This window comes from Glycine max, chromosome 17, assembly GCF_000004515.6.
Source record: "Glycine max cultivar Williams 82 chromosome 17, Glycine_max_v4.0, whole genome shotgun sequence".
Taxonomy (NCBI): Eukaryota; Viridiplantae; Streptophyta; class Magnoliopsida; order Fabales; family Fabaceae; genus Glycine; species Glycine max.
Genome location: NC_038253.2, coordinates 6,258,106 through 6,271,873, shown reverse-complemented (window position 1 = coordinate 6,271,873; position 13,768 = coordinate 6,258,106). Strand labels below are relative to the sequence as shown.

Sequence of the window (13,768 nt, the reverse complement as noted above, 5' to 3'; positions counted from 1 at the left end):
TTGTATAATAAAATGTGTACGTTTCTCACTTATATGATTACAAAATAATGATAAAAGTTTATATAATTCAAACAACTTATATGGATGATAATTGACGAATTGACTATTGTTAATTTTTTTAGACAATGAGTAAAAAGATAAGAGAATTTTTAAATTAAATAAAAAGATAAAATATAATAGTGAGAAAAAAAATAATAACTTATAAATTAGCTTATTTTTTATGAGATACTTTAAATAAATTATCAAAATAAATTACTTAAATAATTTATGAAAATAAATTACTAACATAAGTCTTTATACCAAACAAACTTACTTTAATCAAATAAGCTTATAAACTTTCGAAAATTCTTACCAAACATAATACTAATATAGGACGTTGTTATGATTAGGACGTAAATAATTGAGTTACATATTATTTTATATTTATTTATAAAATCAATATCAAACCAACGACTTATAGATAAAATTAATATTTTCCAAATGATTGTACAACCTATAATCACGCGTGTAGGAGGCAAATAAGTGGATTTACACTCCAATAAGCCCACAAAATACGAAATAATCATGAATAAAATTACAAATATTTAAGTATGAATATAATAAACAAACTTATAACTTTAAGTAATACACAAACACATCAGTTATTATAAATTATTAATGTTGAACTTATAAAGTTTTAATAATTAAATCTAACTTTAGATTTAAATTTAGTTATTAAATTAAATATTTTTTGAAGAAATCAAATAAGCAAGTTTAATTGAATATTTAGTGAATTAAATTGAAATGATTTATGAATAAGTCATCTGTTCGAATGAACTGTTAGGTACGTTTTGTTTCCTTTATATACAAATATTACGTTAAAAGGGTAAGGAGACTCTCATGCTCTCCTCGAGTAAGGATTAAGGAGTCACATGAATAAATTACAGTAAAATTACATGTTACCTCTAAGTTTAGTGAATAATTTTTTTATTAATAAAAATTTAACAAATTTAAAATAATTCTCACATTATCCTCAACGAATTGAACTAAACAAATAATTAAGTTAATTACATCATGACATTTATTATTTGTATTTTATTTTTTTGCGAACTCCAAACATTCTATATTTTTGAAGGCTCAAACTGACTTTTTAGATAAATTAAATAAATCTGTTATTTATTATTATTAAGGATATTTTGCGGTGTAATCTTTCTTAAAGGAGCAACAACTTATCGTTGTTTCTTTCCACTGTTTTACTTTACACCGAAGTTAGGTAAACTTCAACGCCCGAATGGCTAAGTTGCCATTGTGATCTTTGACTGTGATAGATACATTCATTTGTAAAACAGTGAATTGTTCAAGCATTCATTATATTCAGTATGAAATAAATGGGAGGTTGATTATTGAACAAATTCAAAAAACTGGTGAAAACTTCTGGAGAAGCGGTTTAGACTGTTGTTTCTTATTTTTGAACATTTTAAAAGTTTTTAATTTACCAAAAATATTTTAACTAACGTCTGAATAATAGAAACATTTATAAAACAGTTACTAATTGTTATTGTTTAAATTTTGAGTTGTTTGTATTTTGTAAGAAATGTAATATAATTTTTACTTAATGCGGTTTTTTGATGATTTTATACAAAGACTAGAGAGAGACAATAACTTGCTTAAAATAAAGCTAATGAACGATAAGTCAAAGTCTTCCTTGATTCAATAAGCAATAAAAGATTTCTGAACCTCAAGTCATTGAACAAAAGTGAAAACGAGTAAAAATCTCTTAAATATATTTAGTCACATGGAATCATTCTAGAAATATAAGAGGAAAAATTTAATGTGTGGTGGATTAAAATATAAGTAAATATTAATTAATTCTTTTTCATTTAATGATAACATTTTTAAAATATTATTTATTTAATTAGAGCTTTATTTTTAACAATTTTTTCTTCTTTTTTTGTCTATATAATTAATGTAAAAGGTATTTTAAGAAATGAGTGAATTTTTTTTTTAAGTTATCAAAATTAAATGATGGTAACTTATTTTTTGATAGGTCTGAATTAATTTTTTGTATTTTAATTTGAAGGAAATAAAATAATAGTATTATTTTTTTTACACCAAAGATTAATTTCTCTAGATATGATATAAATTTAAGGATTAATATTTTTCAATAAATAGTTTTTTCATTTGTAAATCAGTAATAAAATTTATGATTATCTATTTAAGAGATAAAATTATTTATTTACCAATCATATCAGATTTAGTTAATAAGTCCATTATCAGTATTATTTTGAATTGAATTGATGAAAATGTTAGAAAAGAATAGGGAAGAAGAATGTCTCACTTTCTCTGAACTGCGTTATGTGTCTAAGCTAGCATGGTGGAAAGCTGTCCACTCTCATTGTCTTTCTCCAAAAATAGCAACTCTCAATTCCAACCTCTTCAACTTCCATCTTCCATCTTCCATGCCATGCCACTATATTCTCTTCACACTTGAGACTTCCATCTTCCACTATTCCCAAACTCTCTCTCTCTCACACACGCACACACACACTACCTTTCCTTTTCTCGGTCCCTCTTTCTCTTTCTCTATAATTATCCAGATTCTGCATCAACTCTGCTTCAGTTCAGTAACCTCGCACCCTCTTTAGCTTCCACTTATTTGTTTTGTTTTCTTCCATGTTTCTTTCACCCTTCTCACACCTTGTCTCTTTCCACTTCTTCTCTTCTATTCTCCTCTAATCCGTTTGGTCTCTATAAAATCCAAGAGCTTCATGGACTCGTGGCTTTAAGATACTGAAAATTTCGTGTCTTTCTCTGTTGGGTAATGTAAAAAAAAAGAAAAAAAGCTTTTTCAGCTGTTGTTACCTTTCTGCTCAATCCAAAATTCAAGCTACAATCTTGCCATGGCGAATTAGCAACAACACTGTTGGGACACTGTTCGAGAGTCTAATTGTTGTTTGGTCGTGTCTAATTGTCTTGCACCCCGACCTGGTTCTGTTGCTGCATGTGATGGAATCTTGGAGCTATATCCCTGAAGAAAAGGAGTGTGTCTCCAATGAGGCACCCTCACCTCCCAACACTCTCGGGAGGAGTAAAAATTCTTTCTTGGGCTGGGAACTCAAAACCCCATGTGGTTTTTCCACCGACATGTTGGGTTTGGGTCACCACAGCATTGAGAATCAAGGTTTCGAGGAATTGGGGTTTCCTGAAATGTTGGGAAAACACATGTCCGATGATCTAGTTGCCAGTGTTCCAACCAGAAAGGTGGATGGTAATAGACAACAACAACAACACCACAGTGACAGAATCACTGGCACTGTTGTGGATGCCCCAAGTGGGTTTTCTCAAAGAGGGGACTCAAATTCCCTCATCGATTTGAAGCTGGGTCGATTTGCTGAGCATGGAGATTTCACTGATCCAGCGTTTTCCAAAGTTCTGTCTTCTTCTGAGTCATCAACGCCTCCTAAGAGAGTGCGAACTTCAGGGTTACATTCTCAGACTGCATATTGCCAAGTCTATGGCTGCAACAAGGATCTTAGCTCCTGTAAGGACTACCACAAGAGGCACAAGGTGTGTGAGGTTCACTCCAAGACTGCCATTGTTATAGTCAATGGCATTGAGCAAAGGTTTTGCCAGCAATGTAGTAGGTTGGTCAAGTTCTCAACCTTTCTTCATCTTTCAATTCCAAGCTGCTAAATATGTATTATCATGGCTTGTCTTTGTTTTTTGTGGTGCCTATTGATTGGAAAACTAGAACATGACTCTTTACCTACTCAATTGTATGTCATATTATGGGTTTTAAAAGGCTTTTATGTTTTATCTGCTTTTGTTTACATCATTTTCCTTTCCCCTTTTTTTTTTTTTATATGATTAAGGTTACTAGTTTTGCTACTTCTCATAATGGACAAGTTTGACATGAGAAGCTAGCTGTGTTGTTGAGATATACTATAGTTCTGTTGTAATGTTTAGTTATGATATCCATCCAGGTTTCATTTGCTGGCTGAATTTGATGATGGCAAGCGAAGCTGCCGAAAACGCCTTGCAGGTCATAATGAGCGTAGAAGAAAACCACAAATGGGTATTCACCCAGGAAAGTCTGGGACGTTGCTTCAGCCATGTGGGGGTAATAATACACACTTTCCTTTTCTCTTAAATTCCCATCTTACTTTTGGTCACATGCACGTTCATCCCTTGCATTCTTCATTGATTAAATTTCCTGTGATTGACTGCTTGATTATAACTTTGTTGGCACTAAAAAATATACTCGCGCCTTTGAAAAGCTGGTCCCTTTTCTTTGTCCATTTCTTTCTACCTTTTCAAAGGCTTAATGTAATATGCCCACCTCTGAAATGATTCAAAGTTGTTCTTCGCCTTTCTATTTAACTTCTTGAATTTTTTATTCCTGTCCATACTGTGGTACATTTGTCATACAGTTTTCTGTCAAGTTTCATTTTGATGCCAATGTCATTATTAACTCCTTGTGTTCACACAATCACACTGCAGAATATGTAATGTGGTCCAGCTTAAATTATATTCTAGAATTAATTTGCTATGTGGTGTCCTGCTTTGTCAATTGTCACCCATCAGAATAAATGTGGATTTTCAAATGATGGTTTACCTGATGAATATACATCTATAACAAATGAACTGCCATCTTAATGCCCCACTTGTTTCAAAATGTTTATTCTCTGACATTTGCTGATTATGTGCTGTTCCTTATCGGTTATCAGTTTTGACCTTGTGCAAACTAACTTTATCTTTGGGTACATTGTCTAAACTAGATTTAATTTGGATTCTTTTGTTATGTGGTGGATGCGAACGTTAAGTGACTTATTCAACAAGAATAACGATGCTTTCTCTGATGGGAAATGATTTTCAGCAACATTCTTGTTTATGACAAAAGAGCCTTATCCCACTTGGTGAGGTTGGCTACATGTATTGCACACCGCCATTTGGCTTGGTTAAAAACCAAAATTTCAGAGTTGTTATTTACTATGAGATCCCTCTTGACAACTTCTTCCAATGTCTTTCTTTGTCTACCTTTCCTCCTATTCACATGACAAAAAACCATGCAATCTTATTCTTCTCACTAGTGCCACACATCAATCTTCTATTCAACGCCATACTTGTCTGAGTGAAAGGTTTCCCATTAGGAATTAAGCTATCTCCTTTTTTATCAGTCATTAACATATGTGGGGTTATTAATAACATGAAGTCCAATCAACAGCAAATTTTAATTCCCAGTTTCTGTTCCATATTACTAACCTTAATATTCTATCATATTGGTTGGCTACTGCCACTTTTTTTTCTGTCTCCTAATAGAAAGAGAGAAAAAAGAGATGAAGCAGTGTGAGAGTTTCCATATGTTACCGTTTTATTTTTTTTTAATTGCATTGTGGAATGAAATAAACTTCATTCATTCCCATGTGCTAAAACATCAAAAGTGTGCCTCATAATTTCTAGTTTCTTTTCTAATATTCAGAAACACTTGAAATTGGTCATTAAACTGTATGTATGGGATGTGCTTAAATTCTAAAGCTATCTTTGTTCCTTCAATAAATTTTGAAATGTTTCATTTACTCAGCAGTTAATTTAGATGTGGTCATCCGACACCAGTTTTCTCTACTTTTGTAGTCATCCGATATTAGTAAAGTTAATTGAATTGGATTTTTATAAGGATCATGTGGTTGCAGATAGCAGATTCCAGGGATCCATGCTAACATCATCTTTTATCCGACCAGAGATGCTTCCAAGTGGGGTCATGTGTTCCGAGAAATATGGTATGAGTGACTTCTGGAGACCTATCAAAGCAGAACACGGGACTGGTTTTAGGAATCTTTCTTCTATGGCTGCAACCAATGGACATCCTCTGCCAAGATCTTTATTTTCATCATATAACGGAAAACAATTTCCCTTTCTTCATGAAAACAGTTCTACATCCACCACAGGAAGCATCTTCTGTGAGAGCAATAGCCACTATCCATCTGCCCTTGGGGCCCAAAATTCTGGATTGAGACCACTATTCCAGGACACTGTAGGAAATGAGGACTTCAGTGTTTTTGATACCTCACCAAATGTTCAAGGATTATCAGGGATTTCAGACTCTTGTTGTGCTCTCTCTCTTCTGTCATCTCAATCCCAGAACTCTTCAAGCCAATCATCAGGAATTCCCTTGGCTCACTCCTTGGTTATTCCAAGCAGTCATAGCCATCACTACAACATGAGTCAGGTCTCTGACAAGATAGGAATAAGCTCACAGACTTCTTCAAGCCGAGTGTCAGATAGTTTTCCACCAGAACTAAATCATGCCGATGGAAGCCATCTCAGTCCTGTATTAATATCAGGCAATAATGATATTATAAACTTTGATATGGCAGATGGTATCTTCCAAGGTTCAGATTACTTGAATGTGAAAGATCGTCTTTCCGATGAAGATGGTGCAACCATTGACTTGCTACAATTGTCATCACAGCTTCAGCGAGTTGAGCATGAGAGGCAATCCTTGCAGGTGAAGCAAGAGAATGATTCTTCTTGCACTCTGCGGATTACATAAAGTGCTTTTGGAAGAGGTGCGTTGTCCTTTTTTGTGAAAATTTAATCATCTGATTTTCCCCTATGCAGACTAGACTACGTTGGCACTTTGCTGCAGGTTAAACTTGTAGTTAGCACTGCACAGTTTGCACTAGCATGAATGCATGCTTCCTCAATTCCTCAGCTATGAAGGAAAATGGAAAAATGAAATCTGGGGCTGTCGTTTAAGGCTCTATAATATATCATCAATGACTAATCAAATTATGTGAACTACCACCGTAAACCATTACTGAAAGAAATATTTTCTTAATCAAGCTTTTTAATTAAATTATAGATCTTTAACATACTTTCCTATATAATTTTGATATCAGTGTAAAAGTAGTGCACATGATGTGTTGCTACATTAATGACTTTGACATTAACAACACATTATTGACTGTAAGTATAAAACTTTTTTAACACTAATAATGCATCAAATTAAACTCCACATCTTTTGGGTCTCTAGCCAATCAAGTCATCCTTGTACGTTTTCATTCAGGTCATGGAGACAAGGTGAAGGAAAGAGACATTGTTGCTAACTTCCCCTTTGTGAAGTACATTTACATAAACGGAATATTCTCATAACGTATATCAGTTTAGAGGATAAACATTTTATTTTCCATTTAATGCAGGAAACTAGTTGTGAAGCATGTGAAAGACACGCCTATGCCAATCATCTTAAGACAATGTAGGCCACAGGGGAATAGAAACTTCAAATGGTGCCATTCTGTTGCTAACTATTTACATTAGCTTGCTTGTGCTGATTCGGTTCAAGAACAACTTGTCTGCAGAATAACTGATCTAAACACGCCAGGCTATATCTATGATATTTGTTGGGACACAATTGTCCCTCTCTGTGTTAATATATCCATCTGGATGTAATAAACAAAAGAGCCTTAGATGTATCAAAATGTGTTCTTCATGGCATAAACACTTCAAATCAGGGCAATTGTTTACTAGAATTGACGCTCGATTAAGTTAGTGACAACTTTGGTAATGACTTTTTGTCGTACTGAATTATTAATCATTAATCCTGCATGGGGTATTGTAAAAATAAGGACAAACTTTAGGTGTAATATTTTTATGTTTCTTTGGTACTGCTATTTATTAAAATTAGAGTTTGATCAAAATATTTAGTGCTGAGTCAATACTACAAGCATAGTTGGACGAGTCAAACTGTGGAAGCCAGCCTGTTCTTGTTGGAATGAGGAAAGTAAGCATTTTTTTTTCTTTTATAATATACTAATTGAAAAATAAACACTTTGCGTATTGTGTCTTAACTGTTTTTTTAAGTTAGATATAGTTGTAATAATTCTCATGTTGATATTAGATAGTAATTATTTGTGATTGTGAGTAATTTTAAAAAATAATTAAAGGATAAAATAAGAATAATAAATGTATAAACGAAATGAAATACTTAATAATTATAGATATACTGAAAAAGGAACTTTACATAACTTTGATGAGACAAGCAAATTCACCATCATCGATCGAGGAACGGGAAGACGTATGTGCCAGACTAACTCATTAAGCTTGTTGAGAAGCGGGTCACTAAATCCAACTCTTCAAGGCTTCTTTCAAGGCTTCATGATATTAACCATTTTCAATTTTTCATGCAAAGACGTGAACCTTCAAATAATATCTCTTTCCATAACCACGTGGTACAGCATGCAAGGATGACTACCAACCAAGTACTAGCAACAAATCATCAAAAGTTACGATAAAAAGATCAAGTAGAAAATTGAAGCCAGACCATCGGTACATTATTAGTATTATCATATGAAAGGAAAATCATTTTCACACATACTACTTACTGTGTTTGAATTCAAGTTTTGAACGTGGATATTTCTTATTTTTCATGTCAAATTCATATAAAAATGTAAAAGTTACAAATACTTGTTTCAAACTAGGCATGGATCCGTAGTTGAAAACGCTAAACCAGACACGTGCTTAAATTTATAATGTTTATGAAAAGGAAAGAGAGAATGAGTAATGCGAGGTGCATTTTCCTCATTATTTTAAAAAAATGATAGTTTCGATACCTTAAATATTAGGGTTTTTTTTATTATTTTGCAACAATAAAAAAATAACTATTAGTACATTAAAATCACATTAGGAATAAGTTAGTAGAATTTAATTTTAATGGCATTTAAATTTTGTAATTGTAAAATTGAGGTTAAACGATAAAATTTATTTACGTGGACATTATTATCAAACAAATAATAAGCCAGTTTTGGAACCACTTCTTGTCTAGATAACAATATTTATACTATTTTTATTATATATTTTTAAAAAATAATAAAAGAAAATAAAAGTATAAAACACACATTATAACATTTGCAATTCTACTTTTATTTTCTAAAATAAGTGTGAATATTTTAATAAATAAAATCAACAAATGTCACCAAACACTTTGACCGGTTGTCATTGGGTGGTACGAGGAACGTGATAATAGTAAAATGGGAAAATGCTAGTTCCTAGAAAAGAATAAAGAAAAACTACCGCGGGAATAGACGTGGCTAATTTGTTTTTTATTCTTAATTCTTAACTATTTTTTTTCAAGTTATTAATTAATTAAAACTCTTCTTCCCTTTGAATTCTGTAAAATGTTTTCCTACGAGGAAGCAATGCTCAACATAGTATGTTTAACTCTTGGTTTAAGTTTGAATTTGAATTAAAAGAAAAACGAAGAATTGAATTTCTTTATAAGATAGTTCTAGCCTTCTAAGCAGAAATAGCAAGATGATAAGTACAGGCATATCAAAGTACAAATGGCAAAGCACTGAAGCCATCCACCCGAAAGGAGTAGTGGGTGATAACTAGTTTTTTTTGCTTAAATTCATCACAGTGCTAAGATATCAATTAACTATTCTAAAAAGGAAAAAAGAACAAGAAGAAAAAGTAATGATTCGAGCAACTTAAATAATTTTACAATGCAAAAGCTACAAAAATACACGTGGCAGTAAAAATCTACCCTCCTAAGTAAATAACAGGACAGGATTCATATGGCAAGCATGCATGCACCTGTGTTCTATGCATATTTTGAACCATGTGAATCTCTTCAACTTTTAACAATCTGGTGCACATGACTTGACTTCAAAGTAGAAGATGACCCCTTTATGTTTCCACATATAGACCATTATTCTCCATGCTTAAGTCAATAACATTGCCACACAAGCTAAAGTGCCTAGGAGTGTACTCAGTAAAGAGAAAATTAGTTTCGAACTTGCATTTGGCAGCCATGGATAGGCATCCGGCGGTGGCATTACACAGTTATCTCCATTGAAATAAATTCTTCGCGGAAAAGCCCATCCCTTATCAAATGTGAAGGATGATTTGTCCTTTCGGAATAAGACCTCAGACTGCACATTCCCAAGGGGTCCTGCTGAAGTGAGTAAATCATTGTAGAACTTGACTCCCCACAGCATACCAGTATCATCTGCAAAACCAGATCACATAATAATCATATAAGAATTGGAATATTTTGTACACAAGTTTATCCATAGGACTATATGATTGTGCACTGTAGGACTTACTTAAGCCCACATAAGGTGTTAGTGGCTTGAAATTAAAGCTGAAAACCTGCGTTACATTATCAAAGTTCGGGTGCTGCACAACAAGGTTCCATTGCGAATAGTTCATTCTATAGTTGAAATTTGTAATTGTGATCTTGACCCTCCAGTACTCTTTATATTGAAGCTTCACGTGCCAATGCACTCGAATAGGACACATGTGATTCGTGCACCGGACTAGAGGTGTATTTGTAGCTTTGCCTGGTGGTGACACAACTGAAGCTAAATGTGGGGAATTAGGACTGTAAGAAAAGTTCAGAAAAAACATATCAGAGGACAGTTTCATATGTATACAGAATGATGGATAAAGGACTTACTCTACACAGCTGCCAGGTTCTGTTTTGTTTTGGCAACCACAGGTGCAGGTAGGGCAGTTTACTACTGTATTGTTATAGAAGGATGAGAGAGAAACACAGCAAGTTGGGGTCTTCTGAGCCAGGAATTGAGAATATGTGCAGGTAACATTCCAGGTCACTGCCAAAAATATATGCAGATTAAGCTAAACCAAATCTGAAAAACTAAAACATGGTTTTCATACTAATAATTTATCTGAACAATGTATAAAGCATAAATAATCATGTCTAGTTACTTCACTACTTGTTATTTGTTTGATGAAAAGCTAATAATTTCATCTCATCAACAAAAGACAAATATTGCTACCAAGGAAAATTGGAAGAGTTCTCTTGTTGAAAATTCAATGAAACTAGCCCATCCAGTTATCTGTTTCTATAAGATACGTGCACTCATATAACTACACAAACAATCAGATACAAAAGTCAATTCAGTTTTGTACGAGAGCAAATTTACAAAATTAAGTCTAATGTGTACATATAGTACATCTAGAAACTAAAGGTTTTTCAGCTAAGTTTAGAAAGAAACATGGATATATATTCAACATTTCATGTCAATGCATTTTGCAAGTAACTTACTTAATGCCTGAGTGGTTCTCCTCTTGTCTTTAGTAATAAATTTAGTTGGTTTCACAATCTTGGCAGGGCCACAGGTATAACCAGGCCCTGGTGCTTTGAGGGTAAAATTTTTTGGCAGTTTGACAGTTTTGTTGGTTGTTCCAGCTGAACCAACACTAAGTTGAAATGAACTTATTGCATTTTCAGGGTCCTGGGCCCATGAGGTCAAGACTCCCCCTGAGCAACAATTTGCAATCTGCTGGTTGTAAGGAGTTCCGGGCAGTAAATCCACTACGGTTGGGTCCTTCTTACAACAATGAGGGATGTTCCCTTTGAACCTTGAACAGTCCCCTTGCTCTGTGGTTTGGCCTCCCATTACATTCCAAATTACTTCCTTTTTTGCCCATGTCCAACCTAGTATCCATCCAGGAGCCTGAATATGGCGATACTGTTGAAAGTTGTACATTGTAACAACAGCCTGTACAAGCAAGAAAGGATTTAATCTGTTAAAGAAACAGGGAAGACATGAGCTAATATTTATTTACATACAAATTTAAAGGTAATTGGTAAAACCTAAAGACATTCACCGTCTAGTTCAAAGTTTGTTACCTATACTATGTTAAAAAAACATTAACCATAGAAGAGAACTTAAATACAGTTCCTTAAGTGTTGTTGCTTGTGTTGTTCTCTAATCAGAATTGAAGTTTCACCTCAATAATCTGCATACAAGGCTTTCTGGAACATGGAGTTCTAGCTATTGTGTTAGAAATGGAGTTTAGCATTAACCATATTAAAGTTTAACCAATCAGACACCCTGGAGGTCCTGCTGAAACATGGGCTTGTACAACTTAGAAGTCCATCATCAAGCCTAATATTAGTACTATATAGCTGTTATTTCTTACTCCAAAATACTTTTCAGATTAAATGTCAAAACTCACAATATAATGTTTTTCCTAGTACTTTCTCACATTAAGAAAGTGATGATCACTTACAATATAGCCGTCTGGAGTCCAGCTTATGACATCCCATTTGATTGTAATATTGCCAATTGGATCAAGTGCATCATAGGCTTCTGTATATGAACAACCATGAAAAGTGGAAGACGTAATTCTCAGCGAGCATACTTAAAACAAACAATTTTACAGAACAAAGCAACATATATATCACTGGATTGTTTCTAAGTGAAGATTAGAGGAAGCCTTAAAAAAGAAGTTGTATCCATGCTTATGGCAACATCACATTTTCTTCAAGTTAAAAAAGAAACAGATAGGGACTTTTGCCTTTTCATTTTCGCCTCTTCATTCAAAAGATGCTTAAAAAAGATATTTATTATGTCACATCCCCATATAATCACCAAAAGAACATTAATTTAAAAAAAAAGTGCAACTGGATTTTTTTGTCTAGACTTCTACCAAGAGAAACTAGTAGACAACAATACCCAACCAACATGGTAAGCATTTAACCATAAAAAACAAATTATATGGAAAATACCAGCCTCAGCAATCTATTAGAGTATACAGACAAATCTATAGAAAACTCTAAAGGAAACAAATTGATTTTAAAAAAAACAAAAACAAAACAAAACACTGAAAACAGTTGAGAAAATCTCAGAAGTCCCCCAAAAAACAAATAAAATAAAAACTAGCTAAACTGTTTGCTTTTGCACCTTTTTTGTTTTAGTAAAAAAAAGGGGAATGCCCTTGAATCTTCATGACAACTCTACTGAAAGAGAGTACTTTTAACAGTGAAGTGAAGTTGATATCCAAGGACAAGTGAGAATGAAAGCGAAGCAGTACCTGTAGAAGTGAATGTAGTGCACAAGAGCAGTGGCAGAAGTAAGATGGTAAAGAAGTCACCACGGTGGACAACAGATCCAGCGGTTGATAACCACAGAGACACCATTTCTTACTTCACAGATTTGATTCCACAATGTAAATGTAGCTAGCTACAACTCAAGATAGCCACCGCCCCTTGACAAAGTTAAGGTTTTGAGTTTGAGTTCAACTGAAAAAACTCTTATATCTGTAACACAGTTTCACTTGCCAAATGTCAATGATTCCCCTGTGAATCCGTCTGAGTGACATTATTTTTTTCCCGTAAATATTAATTATTAATTTGTTTTATTTTTATTAATAAAAGAAATATGAATTTTTTTTAATCATTAAGTTAATTTTATAAATCCTTTATCACTTTTAGTATCATTTTCTCTGTTTTCAAATGTAAAATTATCAAACAGTTCAGCTTTTTTAGTGCTGATATTATTGTTTGCAAGGGAGAGTTATGCATATATACAATAGTACTTTTTACTTTCTATATTTAATAAATATCAATGTGCTTGTAGTCTCTCAAGAAAACATAACGTACTTCTTTTTTTTAAAAAAAACATAACGTACTCAATCTTCAGAATAAAAGATATGTTTAAATATATATTTTTTATTTCATTCTCAATAACACCAATGTTCCAAAGGAATGTAACAGAAGTAATGTGCAGATAACATCATTATTCAATTCTAATTCTAATAAACTAACTCCTTTTCTTCTTCTTTTGGGTTTACTGAATGATTTTTTAAATAGGATAGGGATAATATTGGAAGAATGAAACATAAAGAGAAGGCACTGCAGGACCACGTGCTGTGAAAGTAAGGATACTAAAGACACAAAGGCTTTCCTCGGCCTCTATCTTGGTCGGTCCAAGGGATGTTTTCCGCGTCTAGCCGTGTACGTCTACCCATGTTATGTCTA

The 13,768-nt window shown here is 33.2% G+C and overlaps 2 protein-coding genes across 2 annotated transcripts; one reads left to right on the top strand and one right to left on the bottom strand.

The window, feature by feature from the left end:
- Positions 1-2,309: 2,309 nt before the first annotated feature.
- Positions 2,310-7,619, top strand: LOC100812110 (teosinte glume architecture 1). The gene is made up of 4 exons (XM_006600536.3): positions 2,310-3,623; positions 3,963-4,099; positions 5,670-6,545; positions 7,179-7,619. Exons 1-3 carry the CDS (start codon positions 2,986-2,988, stop codon positions 6,527-6,529), a joined length of 1,635 nt encoding a protein of 544 aa, XP_006600599.1. The 5' UTR covers positions 2,310-2,985; the 3' UTR covers positions 6,530-6,545; positions 7,179-7,619.
- A 1,832-nt stretch (positions 7,620-9,451) lies between these two features.
- On the bottom strand, positions 9,452-13,031 carry LOC100811581 (protein COBRA). The gene is made up of 6 exons (XM_003550659.5): positions 12,823-13,031; positions 12,019-12,098; positions 11,048-11,504; positions 10,436-10,592; positions 10,083-10,360; positions 9,452-9,985 (listed from the first exon to the last, which is right to left on the bottom strand). Exons 1-6 carry the CDS (start codon positions 12,926-12,928, stop codon positions 9,699-9,701), a joined length of 1,365 nt encoding a protein of 454 aa, XP_003550707.1. The 5' UTR covers positions 12,929-13,031; the 3' UTR covers positions 9,452-9,698.
- Between the last annotated feature and the right edge of the window lie 737 nt (positions 13,032-13,768).